Here is a 22,224-nt window from a genome sequence, read left to right as displayed (position 1 = left end):
TGTATTTTTTGTAGATATGCAGGTCTTGTGATTATACCAGTTACTGCCTTCATAACATTATCATAAAACCATTTATTATTGCAAGCATGTATACCATCACTGCATAAGATTATGCCCATTTTTGATATTTCATGTGTTATTCTGTATTTTCATAAAAAGCAAAAAATAACATTTGGATTGTAAGCCAACTGGCTAAAAAATAAATGAATTAACCCCTCCAAACACATTACTTACAAAATGTTTCCGTGAGCATTCCACATACTTTTATTTAATTTGATACCCAATATATTATATAAAACAAAGATAATTGGAAAGAACTGGTTCTTGTGAGATCTTAAAACACAACAAAACAACTTTATCCCTATTCACTTACTATGGGATGGAGTCTGTAAACTGAACCCATCATTGCCTGCAAAACACTTTTCTATTGTACTAGAAAGTTGACAAAATTTTGTTTGGTACCATTTCTGCTGCAGTTGGGAATTCATTCTTCTCTTTGATAACATTGCCAGAACCTGCTTACCTTGCCTTCTTGGAGTCTAAAGTGCTTTGCAATACCTTTATCACCTCTCATACAGATTACTAAAATTCTCTCAACAAAATAAAAAAAAAGCTGTTCTGTGTTATCAATACTGGAATGTTTTTTAAAACTATTAATATACCACACTTTCATTTTATTTAAAGTCAGAAGACATATTTGAAATGGATGCTAGACAATAGCCAGACAAACCACATTATGGTAAAATTTACATAAAACCAAACAAATTAAAAAATAAAGTACACCATAGTAAAACACTAGAAGAAACAGTAATACACTGCACAGCAAAAATTATGTAATTGTTAATATAAAATGTCAATGCTTGTTGTCATTGTATCTGTAAAATATTTTACTTATACCAAGTTTAATTTTATCCTGACTTCTAGTCAAAATATAGAGCTTAATGACATCAGAATTTCACTGCAATGCAGTAAAAGCAATCATTTTAAAATGCAAGGAAACAAGTCAGAGATTTTATATTTAATGTAGTACTAACTCCACACAGAAATGGGAAAAGATGAAGAGGAAGAAGAAGCAATTAAGATAACCAGTACTTAAAAGGATGGTTCATGTATTGCTGCTGGCTATGCACTGAAATTGAGACTAATTTTTTTTTTGCCTGATAAAGAATGTTTTCACCAGTCTACTGAGGGTAACAAAAGGTTTGAAAATGTATATTTTGTTAGTTTGGGTCTTCAACCCATATTTGATCATTTGCTACAAACAACACTAGCACAACTGAAGAATGCAACCTTGACCAGCATGGCATAAACCACTTTGTTCACTTAGGGATTCAATTTTTTGGGGACAAATTGCAAAATTACCAGATTTTAAAATTGCATCTGCAACTATAATGAATATGTAAGCTGAAGACCACCACCTTACTGTACTCTCAACATAAAGTTAAAACAAAAAACAGAAAAATGTATCTGGCTGTAGTTCTTCCCAGTGATTAGAATAGATGTGAAATGTTAAAGGTCTGAAGAAAAAAAAACAAAACAAAAAAAACCTAAGCTTAAACTCCCTGGCTTGAACTCTTGGATTTTAGCTCCCGAGTTAGGCTTATAAAAAATTTCAAGACACTTACCATTTTTTTCCGGATATCTTGTTCACTAGGAGGTTCCTCATCATCTATTAGCTTTGGCTCTTCAAAGTGAGTTATTAACATGCAGCTTAAAAAAAAAAAAATCATTAAGCCAACCTTCATTTCTTTTATGACTCCTAAGTTTATGCAGACTTGCATTTTTCAAAAGAATTTTTGACTGTAATCATGTTATTAATAGATAGACATGCTTTTGTATTGTTTAAAAATTACACTGATGGCCTTTCTTTAATTTGTAGAAACTAAGTACAATTCCTCATTAATCAGTTTGTAATTATGAATTTATTTATTTAACACAATTTTTTAACAAAGCAACAATGTTTTTTGTTGCCATACTACGCATGTCCTGTAAAATGTGTTGAAGCATAGGAGATCTCTACGTGCTTATCAACCCACTTGAAAATGTATGGCGTCCACATTCTTTTGGGAATTAATTGGTTTACATTTTTAACATTTGCATATTCCAGTTCTTGGTACATTAATTTTTTTTCTTTCCTCTTTCAAGTTCTTTTTAAGTTCAACACAATTTTCAATTTAATTCAATTAACTTTTGTATTTTGTATAGTGCTTCTTTCTGAGTGCAGGCTCAGAGTGCTGCAACAAGCTAACAGCTGTAATACAATTTGGTTAAACACACAGCAAAACAGCACAATTTCAAATTGATTCACATAAAGTAACAGTGAAAATACAAGTTCATTACTATTATAATTAAAACACCGCAAGTTGATAATCATAGGTGAAGAAAACAAAATCTCCCTTCTGTGGCGCCAATGGTAGAGTTTCCAATTGTGTATTTTTTTGGCAAATACCAACGCAGCTGCACGATGATGGAACGTCAGCAGTGGTCCTACTACAGGACCCTCAATACACCCTCATGGAAGTCTGTTTCTCATGGTTTGGTCAGAAACATGCACACCAGTAGCCAGCTGGAGATCATTTTATAAGGCTCTTGCAGTGTTCCTCCTTGCAGAAAGGAGTGGATACCAGTGCTGCTGATGGGTTGATGCATTTCTACAGCTCTGTCCAGTTCTCCTTCTGTAATGGCCTATCTCCTGGCATCTGCTCCATGCTCTTGAGGCCATGCTGGGAGGCACAGTAAACCTTCTTGTGATGGCACATATAGATGTGTCATCACAGAGGAGCTGGACTACCTGTGCAACACAAATCAGCTGCAGGTATCACCTCATGCTACCAGTAGTGACAAAGACACTATCAAAACATAAAACTAGAGAAGAATCAGAAAGGAAAAATAAGGAGAGAGCAATTGTCTGTGGCCACCAACTGCAAAATCATTCCCTTTTAAGGAGTTGTCTTGCTGTTGCCTCTCCAGTGTACATATTCTCACTTTGATTTGCACCAAAGCAGGTGAAGTTGATTCACAATCGCCTATGCCTTCTAACTGTACAGATTGATATCCCTGAAGCTTAATTGACTGTGTTAGACTATGATGATTTAATGTTTCCTTTTTTTCTTTTGAGAAGTGTATTTTCAAAATAGGGTGTGAAAAAACTGTTGATTGTATTATGAACGTGTGAACTTACAAAATTTCTCTATAAATAATGTTTTGCAAAGACTTGATATTATGAAGTTGTTGACTTGTGTCTTCAATGAAGACCACAGTTTTTCAACTGGGTTTAATTGTTGGCAAAGATGAATACTGTGTATTATCAGTGAACCCAAAAGACCCAGAATCAATAAGAGAAAAACATCCCCACATTCTTATTGGTCCATATTTTAAAAAGTGTATGTCATTCTTTTTTTTGGATGCATCTCTTTTCTGGTGGTGAATTTCTGGAAGATGTGTTCGATCAAGACCATTTATATAGTCATAGCATCTAGTTCCAATTAAATTCCCAATGACATATGCCAATTTCTAGATGCTTAAATGTGTTTCTTGTTATCAGTAGGAGTTCTGTTCTAGTGAACCATCCAAAGAACCTGGTGTAAACTCTAAAACTAATTCCTGATTTGGAGATATAGTGACCCACTTGAATTTACAGTACAGTAACACCTGGATTCTTTTCAACATTACAGTCTATAAATTAAAATATGCATAAATAACTTTCATCAAAATAAGATGTACCTACAAATTTAGAAGCTAAATTGACAGTCATGTAAGTTGATAGCAAATAAAAACATTATCTTTCCGAAATAGCATAAAATATAAAATTTTACTGCATCAAAATATGTTACATGAACCTTTGTATTTTCCACAGTACACTAATATTTATAACCATATTTTTAAAAATTGCAAATTGTATTTAAGATTTACCTGAAGTAATTCAGTCTGTTTCAGAGATCTTAATTCAAGAAAGACAGTCTTTATCACAAATTCTTTAATTTAACCAATAAACCCTGTAATACTTTGTTTGCAATCTATGTCTTTTGTCAAAAGACTAGAGTGCTGCCTTCAATGTTCACACTTCCTCCCATGAGAGGGCTGTGGTTTGCCTTAAGCACCATCTAGAATTAAACAAAATTGCATTCTTCTCTACTACTCAGGCACAATGTAATTGTTCATAGTTAAATATGTATCTTTGAATACTTTGCTTTACTGTAAATGTGATTTAGCATATTTCCTGAATGTTAATGCCATTTGAGATGTCCTACATATAATAACATTTTTAAATTTGTGCTCTGCTTATTTTCATATGCATCAGACACATTTTAAAAATATAATTCAGTATGTGTTATTCATTTCTTTTTAAGACTTAATTGCAAAAACCTTTCTATCAAGCACAGCCTGAAGCAGTTATAAACAAATATGCTCAAATAAACTTTGCCATTTTAGTCCCTTCCAAGGGAAATCTGAAAATTAAATTTAGGGCAAAATAAATTTAACTCTAAACTTAGCAAATTACATACTTAATAAGCAATACTATGCTTTGTTTTGGGCTAACAATGGTGTATTTCTGTCACTAATTCATTGTGAATGTAACATATTAATGAGAAAGCTATACATTCATGATAATCACATTTTGCTTTGAAATCTGTTTTTTTAACTTCCAGGTTTCTATACTTTCAGCTTTACATAGGGAAAATTTATGGCATGTTGTGAATATTTGCATTATTTTATCTCTGTTTTTCTGCTCCACGCTTCTGTGGACTGTGGATGAGGGCTGACACAGGACACTTTCAACATAAAGAGCAAGGCATGTAATGTGAATACCGTATACAGCGAATAATTTTCCTTAACAATACTTCATGTTCTTTGCTTGGGGATAGCATCATTTTCTTTAAATATGTTAAGAAATACATTACTTTTTTCTCAGAATTACTAGTGAATTAAGCAATTATACCCCAAAAAATGTTTTTTATTTATTGTATGCTTAACACTAATAACATATAATTTAAAGGCTCACTTATCCAGAGCACCTAACATAAAACTCTAAATGAATTCTGCCAATGCAAGAACATGCAAGCATGGGTCTAAATAGTTTGCACAAAACCGCTGAATTAAATTATTAACAGTGTTACCTGGTTTTGTATGGGAAATTTTTGAAGTCATTGGGCCTCAGTTTTAGTTCTGTTGGTTAACTGGATATATCAGAAGTACTTTGTAACTAAATATTTTTCTGTCTTTAAAATATTTGTAACTTTTTTTAACCAGGGGACATCTGGACAACTGCTCCTTGTAGTGCCAAGACCTAGGCTGAAGTCTAGGGGAGACAGAGCTTTTTCAGGTTTTGGAATGACTTACCTCTGCACATCTGGTCTTCATCCTTGATCAAGGTTTTTAAAAGTCGGCTTAAGACCTACTTGTTTTCTTCTGTCTTTCATTGTGTATAATGGGATTGTGGTGGATGTTACAATTGGTTGTTTTATTAATCTGCTTTTGCACGATTGTTTGTATTGTGTTTATTTTAATGCTTTTTTGTACAGCACTTTGGCGCAACTTCTGTTGTTTTAAATGTGCTTTTATAAATAAATAATCTAATCTAATCTAATCTATTATCAGTTCAATTGAGCTGGTTACTGCTGACCAAGCTACAGATAGTCCTTGGGGGTGTTGTTGTGAAAGAGACTGCAATATAACTCCACATTAAAGCAGAATTTATTAATATTACAAAGGTGAATTAAAGCTGATTCAGGCAAAGGTAAAAACTGCTAAAAATGTTGACTATCCATTAGCATCAAAGCCTCAAATTAGTACTGGACCCATACACAGTAAGTTTGAATAAAAGTCCACTAACAAAAAATTACTCACTCAATACTCTTCTTACTGCACTCTGAAAAACACCATTACCATTAACTATAGAAAAAAATAGTGCTTCATTCTGTCTAATTGTTGCTTGGCTCTGTCACTTAATTGGCAGTATTTTTGATTTCCTTTTGCTTTTTTTTGATTTTCCTTTTTTTTTTTTTAAACTTCAAACAGCACTTAACGCTGATCGTTGATTAATTTTGCAAACTTAATGTAAATATGCAGGTGGACAATTGTGTTGGCATTTTCAAAAGCATGGAAAATATATATAAAAAATAAATAGAGCTGCACAATATTTTTTCCACATTTCTAATTGTGCTCGTTTTACCCACTTAACTCACAAAGGTGGAAAACCCCCAAGTCTTCAAATGCTGTCTTTGGGTCATCAAAAAACTTGAAGAGTTAAGACTGGGTCCCAAGGATATAACGGTTGAGAGATAATGCTCTAAGATAAACAAAGTAATCAAGTGAGACAATGAAACTGCTATCCCAAAGTGGCTGAAGAAAAAACAGTGCCGCATTTAATGGCATGCTGCTTTTATTGAACTTTGTGAATGCTGATGAAATTGCTTGGAACAATGCACTAGTTGATGGCAACTGCAGTCCACATATCGACATTTGCACTAGGTTACAGATCAGATGATGGGTGGAGGGGTAATATATGTTAAATACCTTTCTTACTGGTTCAGTTGCACAAAATTGACTACACTCAAAGCCACAGCACCTGGCAAGAACTTGCTAAGTGCGACTTCTTGAGTTTCACTGAAAGCTCCTTTCACTAAGCTTCTACAGACGGTCTACATTTGCATAAACCGGCATAAACCATTTCTCTGTGCAAATGCAGTCAGCACTGTGGGGAAAAAGGGGACGTGGTAAATTACAATATCATACTTACTGGAGCATCATTAACAACATATAACAAAAAAAAAACATATTATGGCTAATTTGCTTCTTTTTACAACACCATCAAATTTCAAGCAAATCCATCAAGGCATTTTTGAGATTTTGGGTGCCATCAAGGCATTTGTAAGATTTTGGGGTATTTAGTTTTCTGTTGTGAAGGGGTTTACCCCTAAATACTGATTTATCAATATCTCTTTTCTTAGTGCATACCTATTGACCTAGATGTATCATACTACCAAATTTCAGTATTTTAGTTAAATGGGAAACAGTATTTTTGTTGAATTAGTCTGTCAACTTTGCATTTTATATAGATATATATAGATTCTAAAATCAGAACAGATGCTTAATACAAGCACATAAGCAGTAAAGCTGAATGGCTATTAAAGAATTAAAGGCAGAAGTGGTGGTCACTAGCAACACACAATAACAGATGCAGTAAAAAGATTCTGAATTCCTGCAATTCACTGGCTCATTGTCTTTGAATTTAACTTGTAACTTGAATGCAGTACTGTAGTTCTATAGATTGCCTCCCAAAGTCACTGTGGTCTAATTCTAACTCTTTACTGCATTTTCATAAAAATTTGGATACGTAGATCTCACTAATGGAAGCCACTACCAACACAGACACACAATCAGGTGTACACTAAACGGCTGGCTGTTTTTTTGGATAAACTAGACAACTACTTCCAGGTGTGATTTGTTTGGCACAAAGACAATAATATAATGATAATATCAAATTAAATTTGTTGTTAATTTATCATTAGACTTTCAGTTTATGCTTAACTGCTCAAAACAGTTTCCTGGAAAGAGATGCAGTCATATACTGTATGCCACTTTACTTCTGTCAGTATAAAGAAAACATAATTATAAAAAACAAGAAAAAAAAACATTGTCTCTACTAAAAACTGTATCTGAGAGATGAGATAATGAGATGTTTAATACACCCCTGTCAAGGAGATAACAGTTAAATTTAAATTAACTTTTAACTGGTTAACAACAAGAACATCTTGCTACAGATGGTGTATCTGTACATCGTTCTACAATTCAGCACAATTTGCACAAAGAACATCTGTATGGCAGAGTGATGAGAAAGAAGCCCTTTCTGCACTCACGCCACAAACAGAGTTACTTGTATGCAAATGCTCATTTAGACAAGCCAGATTCATTTTGGAACAATGTGCTTTGGACTGATGAGACAAAAATTAAGTTATTTGTTCATAACAAAAAGCACTTTGCATGGTGGAAGAAGAACACCTGCTACCTACTGTCAAATTTGGTGGAGGTTCCAACATGCTGTAGGGCTGTGTGGCTAGTTCAGGGACTGGGGCCCTTGTTAAAGTCGAGGGTTGGATGAATTCAAACCAGTATAAACAAATTCTTCAGGATAATGTTCAAGCATCAATCACAAAGTTGAAGTTACACACGGGTTGGATATTCCAACAAGACAATGACCCAAAACACAGTTCGAAATCTACAAAGTCATTCATGCAGAGGGAGAAGTACAATGTTCTGGAATGGCTGTCACAGTCCCCTGACTTGAATATCATCAAAAATCTATGGGATGATTTGAAACAGGCTGTCCATGCTCAGCATCAAATTTAACTGAACTGGAGAGATTATGTATGGAAGAATGGTCAAAAATACCTCCATCCAGAATCCAGACACTCATCAAAGGCAATAGGAGGTGTTTAGAGGCTGTTATATTTGCATAAGGAGGCTCAACTAAGTATTGATGTAATATCTTTTTTGGGGTGCCCAAATTTATGCACCTGTCTAATTTTGTTATGATGCATATTGCATATTTTCTGTTAATCTAATAAACTTAATGTCACTGCTGAAATACTACTGTTTCCATAAGGCATGTCATATATTAAAAGGAAGTTGCTACTTTGAAAGCTTGGCCAATAATAAACAAAAATCCAAAGAATTAAGAGGGGTTCCCAAACTTTTCATATGACTGTACCACATAGTACTCCACAAGAACCCATACCTGTCATTATCAAACAGGTAGTTTGGTAACTCAGTTGAAACACAGACAGAGAAACTTGATTTATGATGGTACAGTACTAGACCTAATGTACTGTGGGGAGTCTGCTTTGGTGGCTACAGTCATGAAAGAGATACACCGAATTAGAAATGTGAAGGATAGATTATTAAGACTGCAACATGGAATACTGTGAGAATGACAAAAAATGTGCAAGGTAGTGGAAGTGCTGAACAGAATCAGAGTTTATGTTATATATACTACATGGTCAAAATTATATGAGTTCAGGTGTTTCTACTGCACTCTTTGTCAAAGGAGACTGCATGGTTGTGTGCTTGATTTTATACACCTGTTAACAAACACTAGCACTAGAATGGATTGTGCTGAAACACAACACTGTAATAGGATGTCACCTTTGTCACAAGTCAGAACGAGAAACTTCTGTATTGCTAGATCTGTCTAAGTAGTATTACTGTGAAGTGGAAGAGTCTAGGAGCAACAACAGGCCTATCTTCTGTTATATCTCTCACAACAGAGTTCCAAACAGCCTCTGAAATAACCTCAGCATAAGAAATTGGAGTCCATGGTTGAACAGCTGAACGTAAGCCTAAGATTACTATACGCAATGCCTAATGTCAGCTGGAGTGGTGTAAAGTACACTACCACTGGACTCTGGAGCAACTGAAATGTACCCTAGAGTGAAGAATAACCCTTCCTTATCTGGTTGCATAATGGATGAATCTGGGCTTGGTGGAGTCCAGAAGAACGCAACCTTCTGGACTGCATAGTGCCTACTGTAAAGTACAGTGCTTTTGGTCTTACAATTACAAAGTAGCAGTGAAGTGTTTATTCATCTCTGCAATGTGCTAACTAGATTACTAATGAAAGCTTTCAAAGCAGTATCATCTATGGCTAACACGGTACAACACTCTACTGTTGTAATATAGATAAGACTTAAAAATTATAAAAGCACTTAAAGATGAACCTGTTGATGGTAATGTTATAGTACTAGGGTGTTGAACCGTGTTAGCCATTATGAATGTAGAGGAAAACCAAGCAAAATGACATCTTTTATTGGCTAACTAAAAAGATTACAATATGCAAGCTTTCGAGGTAACTCAGGCCCCTTCTTCATAGTAATTCAAGACTTTGCTGCCCTAAACATAAACAGCTAAAACCAAAAAAAAAAGGTGCAAAACAACAGGAATTCATCAATTTAACAATGATTGACTGTTCGCTTTGTATGACATAAAAATACAAACATTAAGGAGGTACCTACCTAAACTTGATTTTCTGTAATGTTTGATACAGAATTTAGAGACCATTGAGGGAAAAATGCAATTTGAGAAGAACATTGCTAATGATACAAATGTCAACACAATGTGGTTCAATGTAATACCAGTGGCAGGATCCCTGAAAATAATCATTTTTAAACAGGTTTAAATTAATATTTATATTAATATATAATGTAAACTTGTAAAATGCATATACTTAATGTAAATTTAAAATATTAGGCAGTCCCAGCTTAGTAACCAATCTTCATAACTAATACCATAAATTATGGTACAAATTTGTAAACAGGAATAAAATGACATTTTTCTTACTCTTTATAAGTGCCTGAATCAGGGTCTTCAGTCATCACATCATGTAGAGCCTCCACACAAATGTTAATAATTCCACAGAACTTATCCATAATTACACTAAAAACAGAGGAAGGGAATGCTTTTAGTGTAAAATGTTGAGAACACAAAATTAACCAACAGTAAATATATCTGACAAACCTTTAGATAACATTGAACAGGAGCTCAGAGGCTTGAAAAATGTTAAAAAATACATACAGATTACATACTTTGCAATAAACGCACTTCAGATAACTACAGTACCAGAGAGATATTTTCTGTTTTCTCAACATGTGATTATTAAAAGCACATCCATTAAACACAATAAAAAATCTTGGAAAAAATTTGACTAGCGGTAACAGCTCAGTTGAGATTTTTTTTTTGATAACAAAAACCCTTTAACTACACTACTTAAAAGATTACATCTGACATGAGTAACCATATATACAGAGAATTCAACAAAAATGAACAAAAAAGGTCTTAGATCATAAATCAGGTCACCATAAACACTGTCATCTTTATAAAACACATTTAGATATAGTTTAGCATGATCTTTATTAAACTACATCACATGTAACAAGATGTAACTAAAGGTAGATATTTTTCGTGTGATTAAATGCATTATAGATGACCACCATTATTTGACTAATTACTAATGGTAACGAAAGTTTATGGAAAGGAAGTGTGTTGTCTTGTGTCTTGGTGTGCTATAAATAACCTGGTCCTCACTACTACCAAGACAGTGGAAATGGTCATTGAGTTTGGCAAACAGCAGTTACAACCTCTCCCACTAGAAAGTAATGATTCTGCAGCCAATATAGTGGAATCCTTCAAATCTTTGGGCACAACTGTCACAAACACTCTCAACTGGGACATTAATACCACTCCCATCACTGACAAGGCTCAGCAGCAGTTGTAGTTTTTACACCAAATAAAGAAATTACATATTTCCTAGCCAATCTTAGTATAATTTTATAATGCCATAATTTAAAGCTGCCTTCACATTCTCCATTGTTGTCTGGTTTGGTTCAGCTGTAGCATACTCCCAAAATAAATTATTGTTGTAAGGTCTGCTGAGAAAATAATTGGCTGTGCTTTTCCATCTCTTGCACAACTGTATAGATCTTGTGTCATTAACTATGCCAAAAGGATCACCACAGATTCATCTCACCCTGCTCATCGCTTGTTCCAAAAACTTACCTCTGTTAAATGTTTCAGGTCAATTAAAACTAAAAGACACTAAAATAGTCTCTTTCCCAGAGACTTTGCAAACTTTTCTTTGTATATTCATGTGTTCCGTCATATACTGTATGAAGATGTGTATGGAGAGTAAAAATACAGGGTGAGTCAAAATTATGTTAACACTAATGGTACTGCTATGTACCGATATATACTTATATACAATTTTCGTGGACAATTTATGTGCCACATATGGTACATTTGTTGAACATGATGGTGAACAGGTAGTGACATTCCTGTAAATCATCTTGCACATATGAAATATGTTTTGTGAATAAATTGTTTCTGCCATTCAGATGTTACAATATAAAACTACAATATAAACAAAAATATGTTCTTTCTCCAACTGCCACATTAAATTAACCACAGTATTTTAAATTATTTACAAAGAGGCACTGAGAAAACGCATTACTCAGATATTTGATGTCAATGAATGTTGAACTCTGGTTCAATAGTGAAGCTATATTTAAATTCATCTGAGTGGACCTAAACAAGTCCAAATAGACCAGAACCCCTACAATGACATATCCTTACAAATTTACACTACAGATGTTACTTCATGAAAATAAAACATGTAGATAATATTATTTCTGCAACTATTTAACTTAAACTTATATATACGCAAGTTTAAAAATCCTCTCAGTGTGTCTAATGGCTTTCTCCAGATAGTACTATTTCTGCCCATATCCCAAGAACTGTGTGTCATGTTAATAGGCAACACTAAAATAAATTGGAAACCCATATAAGATTGCTGACTTCAGGTTTTAACATAGTTGAATTACAATGATAAAACTTCAAACTTCGTCATCAAAAAGCAAATTATTGTAAAACCTGTATTATCTAAATAAACTTAGGAACCTTGGTGAAAGACAACATTTATAAAATATCCTAACAGGCACATCATAGATCTAAACTGATGCTACAAGCTACATATCTGATATTTCAAAACAAGCAATTTTTTAATGAACTCTTCTAATATTACTTAAAGCAAACAAAAATTTAGTAGTGAAAAATGATAACCATTTTACCATTATTATTTTACAGTATAACAGCTGTTGTATATCTACATTGCTTTGGAAGGCACAAATATTCAAAAGTAAACCCTTTCTAATTAGAATATTAGAAAATGCGTTACATATGATAAAGTGGATGTCTGTAATTGGATAGAAGTGGAAATAAAAAAAGCTACATCCAATGAAAAACAAACCATGTTTGACTGTAATTATTTCAAACAACACCAAATACATTAATTGAAGGAAAAAGCACAATATTATTCAGTGACACATATTAAAATTGGCAAGTTTAAAAAATACTTTTAATGAAAGAGAATCTTATTATTGTATGAAAACTAAAAAAGCAAACTTAATATAGCCAAAGCAAAGTTAAACATTGGACAGCTTACACCTATGAAAACAATCTTTAATATAGCTTATTAAAACAATCAATGAAATAAGATCTAAAAATGCCAGTTTCTTGCTTGTTTAATTCTGGAAAAATGTTTATTGTGGTTAGGTTCATAAATTAAAATACACAGTATTTTTCTAAAATGTTAATGATCTGATCAGTTTTGTGCAATCTATTAATACAAAGATAACGTCTTATTTACTAATTTCTGCACCTGTTTTCCATTCTTATATGCATATCAAAAAACAAACTCACCCACCAGTCCTAAAGTGCCTCAGAAACCTGCTTTTATTTTAAAAAACTGGCGTTTCTCAAAGTTTTTGAGAATTTGCACAGTATTATACATGTATTATTGACCTTGAATTTTTGTACACATCACAAATACTCTTTAAATAAAGATGAAATTAAATTAATTAACTCCAAGGAACTGGCAGCATCTATAGTTTACTATGACAACAGTTTGCAAATAAAAATTTGATGTGTCAAATAAATTATAAGTTTTGTGCAGTACTGTTTATTTTAGCTAAGTTATTACAAAGTACTGCTTTTATAGTTGAACACTTACTATACACATATTTCACTACCTCCCATTTTATCTTGAACATTTCAAAAAAATAATACCAAAACACATTCAGCACCAGTATAAAAAATAATAAGTTTGATATGCACTGAGACATTTAAGAAAAAAAGAAATCACTGGGTTAAAGAACAGAGTGTTCAAATAGAATAACTTGGGCTTGATTTCCATTGGCATGGTGTCTGAATATTTGTATTTGTCCTGCCCCTGCATTTCCTACTAGATTTGATGTGGAGATAGAGTCTATTTGTGGAGGAGCCCTGATACTATAGTTTCCAGAATGGAAGAAACTGAAATACTCCACTACATTTTCCCTATTAATTGAATTTAGTCTGTGCCTCAGATTGAGTAACTTATAGGTCATAGCTACAATAAGAGCACATAGAAGAACAAAAACTCCAAGAAGAATGTCAAAAGACTGATTTAATTTTGCTAGCTTTTTCTCACAGGTAATCAAAGACTGAAATGGTACTGAAGCTCCCAGATTTTCAGATACTGCACTTTGCAGAGCAGTAATATTTTCTTGCACATTAAGTAATGATACCTGCAATGGTGACTGGGATGTCACATGTGTTGTACTCTCATATGTAAACAACTTTTTGGAAAGCGGAGCAAAGATGCCACTTGTTAATTTCATTGAAAAAGATGTTGAAGGGCGGGGTGATGAAAGCGATAAAAAAGAAGTGTTACTTGTTAATTTTGCATCATCAGTTACTGAATAAACTGAGGTAGAATGGAAATTATAAGAGTAGTTTGAGACAATGCATGCTCCAAATTCATCAATATTGATATAGCGTAATAATCTGTCCTGCAAATGAAGAGGATGCTGGCAATGAACATTCATCATAACAGAGGATGACACAAGCCAGTTGCGCAGTTCAAGCAATCTGCAATCACACTGCCAAGGGTTCTTACTTACGTTAACATAAATAAGTGAATCTAAAGACCTAAATACATTGGAATGCAGATATGCTAGCTTATTGTCTCTCAGATTTAAAAGTCTAAGAGAAAGAGCAACCCCATCAAATGTTTTTGAATGCAAGTTACTTATATTATTCCTGTCTAGGTGCAGGTATTTCAGGTGCTTCAAAAAGCTGAACGTATTTGGGTAAATAACATTTATATAGTTATTACTTAAAACCAGATGTTTTAATTTTTTTAACTCATCAAAGGCATGAATATCTATGTGTTTAATTTTTGCATTTTCCACTGAAATATACAGTAGATGTTTCAGACCCTTCAGTGAAGCAGAAGTTATTAGCTTTATGGGATTTCCAGAAAGGTCCAGCCACTTGAGGTTCCCAAGGCGTTCAAACAATCTGGGTGGTATCTGACTGAGTAAATTTCCCTTAATATTCAAAATTTCTAATTTTCCAAGATTTGTGAATGCAAGACTGGATATGAACGAAATCATATTGTTTGCAAGGTTGAGCGTTTTAAGTCTACTCATTCCAAAAAGAGTCTGGCAACCAATTGTTTTAAGTTTATTTCCTTGAAGTTCCAAGAGGTTTAAAGCAGGCAAACCATTAAATATTTTCTCTGGAAGATACTGTATTTCATTAAGCTGAAGGTAAAGAAAGTGAAGGTTTGAAAGGCCAACGAAAGTATCAGGCTCCAAATGTTGTAACAAATTGTTATTTAAGTGCAAGTAATATAATCTGTGAAGATGCTTCACTGCTTTAGGGGCAAAGCGAACAAGTCCGGTGTTATTCAGAAAAAGCACAGAGAGCTTTTCTAGCCTTTTGAAATCCTCGGGCAGTACTTGGGAGATATTATTTCCACTCAGGAACAAAACTGTTGTACTCTGGGACAAATTCCTAGGAACAAAATGCAGGCCGAGACTGTTGCAATGAACTCGAGTTACAGTGCACAGCTGACAGGAAGCAGGGCAGCAAAATCCCTTGCCTGGAAACATCAAGAAAACTGAATAAAAGTGAAAAATAATTTGAAACTGAAATAACAGCATTAATCTGGAAATCATTATCATTTTTCCAGGGTGTCCTTCGTCTTTGTGTCATATCCAAAGTGACCAACTGAGTCAAAAGAAGAAAAAAAATACACAAATTAAATAATATTATAAGTAATAAGAAAATAGCCGTAGCAAAAATTTTATGTACGAGAGAAATTATACAAAAATGCCTTTTTAATTAATGTGCAAATATCACAAATGGATCAGTTTCTTTTATGTGCATTTTACTAATACAAACATTAATTACATTATTGTATCTTATAAATAGGGAAGATGTAAATTTTGATAATCATAAACAAATAAGCATAATGAAACAACTAATTTTTACATGATAACATTAGCAGTGTATGCATCTTATTAAATTAGTTTATTTAGAAAAATCGAGCATGACAAGACAAATCCTACCTCTTCTCTGCAAAATCAATGTGGCATTCACCAAAACTATGATAAAGGAATACCCTTAACAATGTCAGGAAGTTTTTCTTTTTTTTAAATGAAAAGTAAACAATGGCTGGATTATGTGGAAGTTGCCATGGATGCAGGAAACCTGCAAAGGATGTCACATTATTTTTAGTAGTTTACTCCATGAAAGGAAATCTCCACCACTCTTTGCTTCTAGAATATTAGAAAAAGAAATTATACACAGACACACACACACACACACACACACACACATACATACATACATACATACATACATACTGTATATATACTCAAAGCCCATTTCCAAAAAGTTTCAACTAATCAACTTCATTCATTTTTTTAAATGTGATTAGTTTAAACTTTACAAACAATGTATTAAAAATAAGTTAAAAAATAATTTGCAAATCACTGCATTTTGTTACCTACTGCCTCAACTTTTTTTTAAGAAATGGAGTTTTGTATATTATATATACAACACATGAGATATATATATATATATATATATAACTCAACACATGTACACACACCTGGGACTAGACTACAGGTTAATTATTATCCAGTTTAGTAGCTGGAGGTTTAAGAAAATTACTTACATGTGCTCTTACACTATAAAGTTTTATTTCTCTAACAAACAATAATGATATGCATTAAATGTCATTAGTGAAAAATAAACCACTTCTTTCTGCTTCACATTAGTTTGCTTCATGGCTTATATTTTACTAAATAATTCTTACAAGTTGGCAGTGAATGAGCAATGAGCAGGCACAAACAAGACTATGAGTACATGCCACAGAGGAGTTAGCAATTCAGTGCCAGTTCTATAATTTGTGTATAGTCCTGCCTTGCTTCTGATTAGGCTGGGAAGTCACTGGCTCCAGTGATAAGTCTGCATTGTCTCCAGATTCTTTGATGGCCATCTTCCCACATTACAAAATGTGTTTTAGTTTATTCGGTGAGCTGAAACATAACCCATATAATTAAATGTGGGTGTAGTGTGCCTTTAATGGACAACAGCCTTGTCCAAGGTTGGTACCCACCCTGAGCTTAATGCGGCTCTGATGGACTCAATCTATTAACCTAAACTGAATTATATGACAAGGTTTGATAATGGAAGAGACATTTCATTCAAGCACCATTATGAAATATTCCTGTGCCATTTTGTACTTCTCATGACATACCGGAAAACAAAAAAATTTCAAAAAACATTTAAGCTAAAGTTGGAATTAGCTAGAGAAAGATAGCCAGATATTGGAAAGACAGAGCTTATACTTAAAACAACAGGAGCTAATTATGAGCTGGAAGTTGGGAGCATGCACTGATACAGCACGCTGCCGTACCTACCATATGATGAAACACCTCAGGATCCCAATTTAGGACCATAGCACAGCCATGCAATGGGTGACACCTCAGCACCACACTAGTCCAAATGGAATGGAACAGTGTTTTTTTTTTTTTTTTCTTTTTTTACCAATGGCTGGAGTGTCAATCCTGCCACCAACCCTCACGTTCTCCCTGCAAGTTGGAGGACCTGCTGAAGGTCTAAAAAAATGTTTTCTTTACTAGTATATGTATGTAAATACTAATTAAGTGAATGTGACATGCAATAAAAAAAAAAACACAAAGGACTGCCTTTTAACTGCTCGGTTACATGAACATGCTTGTGTGCCAGGTGCTTTAATTGATTCAGTCTAATGTCTCATGTTTAGATGAGACCATTTCTTGAAAAAGCCTCTTTCCCACCCACTGATGTATACACAGCTCTTGAGGATTAGATGGCTTGAAAGCAGAGGTTGTATTGCTTATTTAAGCTCCCACTGAATATAGCATAGTGTAAGCAGCAGTGCTTGTAAAGTTAAACTCCAAACAAGCATGGATTTTCAGTGCAGTGGAAAAGGATGTAATCATAATACACATAAGCACAAATTGTGCCCTTGTATTTGAAAGTGATTACATTTCATGTCACTCTCCACTTCAGCCAAAAAAGGAGATCCTAGGATGCATTTATTGTATCTTTTTTAACCAGGACTTTTTTTAAACTTTGTGAGTGAGAATTTAATCCAGACTATGAACTAAACTAAAATCACTGAATTTGTGAACAGTTCCTCTCATAATAAATATAAAAACACTGATTATATTTTAACAACAGGTAAAAGACTGTTATAATGACTTTTCTTGAAACTTGCTTGTTTTTTCTTTAAAAGGCAGCAATATTAGAACTGTCTCTGTTGATGTAGCCTAAAGAGGAAAGTAAAAAAGCAGATTAGCAGTATGATGCAAGTGCATCCTTCTGTGTGGATTTACTGAACTAGTGAAACATTTAAATTGTACAAGCATGTCACTTAAATATTCTTTTATAGTAGATGTTACATCTCAAAGTAAACATTTTTCTTTCAGAAATTTAAATGATAGTCTCCTTATATAAGGCATTTTTCTTTTCAATGTGACCTGGAAATAAAATGTGCAAAGAAAATTTTACAACAGGTAAAAACCCTAGTAAGTGACAGTTAAGTTTTAGTTTGTTTATTATTCAGGAGGCTGTCTGAAAACTGTGGTATGATGACCTGAATTTTCATTATAGATATGCAGTAGGAATGTGTTACAGAACTCAAATAATAAAAAAAAGCAGCACAAAAGCAGACAGTCCAATACCTTGTGTGTTACAAAGGCCAGGTTTGTGAAAATTAACAATAATGATATTAGCAAAAGGAGACAACTGTTCAATTAATTATGACATCTCTGATTTTCTGATCTTGACATAAACTGAGCATTAGTGGAAATGCTTGTAACATATTTTGTGAAGATATGTGGAACAGATCATTGGCTGTTAAATGATCAGAATATATATATATTCAACAAGAACTGAACTTATGTCCTCAAAACAGCTCTAAATGAATCGTTTATGTACAAATATACTATTTCTAATATCAAACTTTAAAATAGACAACAATTACAAATAAAAATTATAACTGCAGATGATGTTGCATCATGAAAAACACTGGAAACAGTGTATCACAGGTGCACATAACTGGTACAGTATATATGACATACTGTACACATGCTGGGTGTAAGTAATATATTTAGGGAGTCACCAAATGGTAGTGAACCTTATTACAGTGAACAAAGCCCTGAAGGAAAACTCTGAAAAGGAGTACAAGTGCACCTTGTAACAAAGGCTGATAGATTCAGTCAACACCACAGTGAGCAGCACGGGAACCCAGCCAGGGACTGGTGGCTTCCTGGTCATGACTGAAGGCAGGAAACCCACCACATCTCAAAATTTTCAGACCCTCCAAGAGATAGTAAAATTACAGTACTCACAGAAGAATGTACATTCTCTGGACCTAGAAGGTAGGAAAGAAAGAACTGTCCCTTTAAGAGTTACTGAGGGCTAAATGGTACTTGTTCACCTCTGGCTATGGTACAAGGTTTAAAGCTGTCTAGTGACACAGAAAGAATCAACTTAGGTCAGGAGATAAAGAGAAGAGCTCTCTTGGTGTAGAAATAACACAAGCGAGTGAAAGCTAAGGAAGACCGGCATGGGGAAGACCTGTGTGTGGAAGTGACCAATTGTACAAGTCACCACACCGGATGCATAACAAACTGTGTTATCTGTCTTAGCATTTACAATAGCGGAAAAGAAGTTTCTATGAATTACTGTGTAATATTTAAATATCTGCCAATACCGGCAAGTTCATCACAGATCTTCTATTTTTATGCATTGTTTATTTAACCATGGCTTCCCATGCAATAAAAAGTATTTCTGAAGCTATCTGCATAACAACTTTTCAAATGACAACACAAATCCAGGATTTTAAAAATTGTTACACATTTTGTAAAATTAAAAAACTGAAATAATACATTGAAACAAGTATTCAGACACTTTGAGTACTTTCTGGGAGCACGTTTGGCGGAAATTACAGCAGGAGTCTTCTTGGTTAAGACACACACAAGCTTCACACACCTGGGTTTTGGGTTTTTTTTCCTGTTTTTCTCTGCAGGTCTTCTCAAGCTCTATCGGGTTGGATGGAAACTATTGGCATACAGCTATTTTCAGGTCTCTCCAAAGATGATTGATTGGGCTCAATTCTGGGCTGTGGCTAAGCCACTCAAGGACATTCAGTGACTTGTCCATAAGCTACTCCTGTGTTGTCTTTGCTCTGGGCTTTATAAGGGTCATTGTCTTGTTGGAAGGTAAACATTTGGCTCACTGGGAGGTCCAGAGTGATTTGATGCAGGTTTTCATTAAGGATACCTCTGTACTTTGCTCTGTTCAACTTTCCCTTGACCCTGACTAGTCTTCCAGTATCTGCCACTGAAAAATAAACCTCATAGCATGTTGCTGTCACCACATATACTTCACTGTTGGAATGCAAAGCTAATTAACTTTGCCTGGTTTACTCCAGACATGACACTTAAAATTAAAAGCGAACACTATAATGTAGGTTTCATCAGAGCACAGAATCTTGCTTCTCAGTCTGAGAGTCCTTTGGGTAACTTTTTGCAAACTCCAAGCTGGCTTCCATACATCTTTAACTGAGGACAGGCTTTTGTCTGGCCACTCTGCCATAAAGTCTGTGCCTCAGCACAATGCTGTCGCCAAGCTCTGCATGCAATTCCTTCAACCTCATAGCTGGATTTTTGTTTTCATGCACACATGTGAATTTTGGTACCTCAAATATGCAGGTATGTGCTTTTCCTAATCATATCCAATCAACTGAATTTATCACAGATGGACTACAAACATAATGTAGAAACATCTCAAAGAAGACCAACTGAATGCGATGCACCGGAGACAAATTTCAAGTTTCATAGCAAAGGGTCTCAATGATTATGTTAATGTGATATTTCAATTTTTTATTTTTAATAAATTAGCAAAATTTCACAAATTCTGTTTTTTCTTTGTCAAACTAGGGTATTGAGTGTTGCTTTTTGAGGGAAAAATACATTTTCTGAGTGCATTGTATATGAAGTCTAAAATTACAGTATGTTGTAGATGACAAAAAAGCTAGACAGGTCATTATGATGATGAGATTACTGATGGAAGAATGCTGGGCACACACACACAATGTTCAAGGGCCTCAGATTTCTTTAATTCCTTTGCCTAGAACCGATGAAGATAAAAAGAGCAGCAGTTGAGTGTACAAAAATGCTTTTCTCACAGTCAGCAACCACTAGGCAATGTGTACTAGATGATCCTTAGTGTCACTTGTATAGTGGAAAGTTCTAGGTTTTCACAAAATCAAACCTCCATCAAATAATATGTGAACTGCTAGTGCAAGCCAGCTCGATTTATAGCACAAAATAAGCATATTCATAGATGTCACTTCCACCATGGGTAAGGTGAAAAGTGAGAAATGTCTTTAATATAGCATGCATAGTACAATAGTATTACATACAGAATAATTTAGGATTATAATGACATTGCTTATAGATTATAAACAAACAAAAGATTATTTAAAAAAAAAAATCTCAACTGACCACACCTGGCACAACTTGACATGTTTAAAGGGTATAGTTCTAAAGACATTTATGAAGTTGATGAACAAAGTGGAGTGGTGGCTCTGAGGCTAGGGATCTGCACTGGCAATCAGAAGGTTGCCGGTTCGAATCCCATAAAATGCCAAAAAGGGACTCTGCTCTGTTGGGCCCTTAAGCAAGGCCCTTAACCTACAATTGCTAAGCGCTTTGAGTAGTGAGAAAAGCGCTATATAAATGCAAAAAATGATTATTATTAATTATTATTATTAAGTAGAAGGGAAATATATATATATATATATATATATATATATATATACACATACACAAAAGTGAGTATACCCCTCACATTTTTGTAAAAATTTTATTATATTTTTTCATGGGACAACACTGAAGACATGACACACAGCCATTAATGTCTAAACCGCTGGCAACAAAAGTGAGTACACCCCTAAGTGAAAAATGTCCAAAATGTGCCCAAAGTGTCAATATTTTGTGTGGCCACCATTATTTTACAGCACTGGCTTAACTCTCTTGGGCATGGAGTTCACTAGAGCTTCACAGGTTGCCACTGGAATCCTCTTCCACTCGTCCATGATGACATCACGGAGCTGGAGGATGTTAGACACCTTGCACTCCTCCACCTTCCGTCTGAGGATGCCCCACAGACGCTCAATAGGGTTTAGGTCTGGAGACATGCTTGGCCAGTCCAGCACCTTTACCCTCAGTTTCTTTAGCAAGGCAGTGGTCATCTTGGAGGTGTGTTTGGAGTCGTTATCATGTTGGA

At 34.3% G+C, this 22,224-nt stretch overlaps 2 protein-coding genes across 2 annotated transcripts in view; both read right to left on the bottom strand.

The window, feature by feature from the left end:
- The window catches only part of ipo11 (importin 11), a 311,838-nt gene that overhangs the window by 21,492 nt on the left and 268,122 nt on the right, over positions 1 to 22,224 (bottom strand). Inside the window, exons 28-29 of the mRNA XM_051929691.1 lie at positions 10,336 to 10,431; positions 1,626 to 1,710 (exon numbers count right to left, since the gene is read on the bottom strand). Of these exons, the coding sequence (XP_051785651.1) occupies positions 1,626 to 1,710; positions 10,336 to 10,431 (181 nt within the window). The remainder of the gene's footprint in view (positions 1 to 1,625; positions 1,711 to 10,335; positions 10,432 to 22,224) is intronic.
- On the bottom strand, positions 13,167 to 16,180 carry LOC114654721 (leucine-rich repeat-containing protein 70-like). Its single transcript, XM_028805460.2, has 2 exons — positions 15,945 to 16,180; positions 13,167 to 15,603 (listed from the first exon to the last, which is right to left on the bottom strand). Exon 2 carries the CDS (start codon positions 15,555 to 15,557, stop codon positions 13,695 to 13,697), a length of 1,863 nt encoding a protein of 620 aa, XP_028661293.2. The 5' UTR covers positions 15,558 to 15,603; positions 15,945 to 16,180; the 3' UTR covers positions 13,167 to 13,694.

This window comes from Erpetoichthys calabaricus, chromosome 7 (assembly GCF_900747795.2).
Source record: "Erpetoichthys calabaricus chromosome 7, fErpCal1.3, whole genome shotgun sequence".
NCBI classification, from domain to species: domain Eukaryota; kingdom Metazoa; phylum Chordata; class Cladistia; order Polypteriformes; family Polypteridae; genus Erpetoichthys; species Erpetoichthys calabaricus.
The sequence above is the reverse complement of the archived record's forward strand: the minus strand, read 5'-3'. Positions and strand labels throughout refer to the sequence as shown.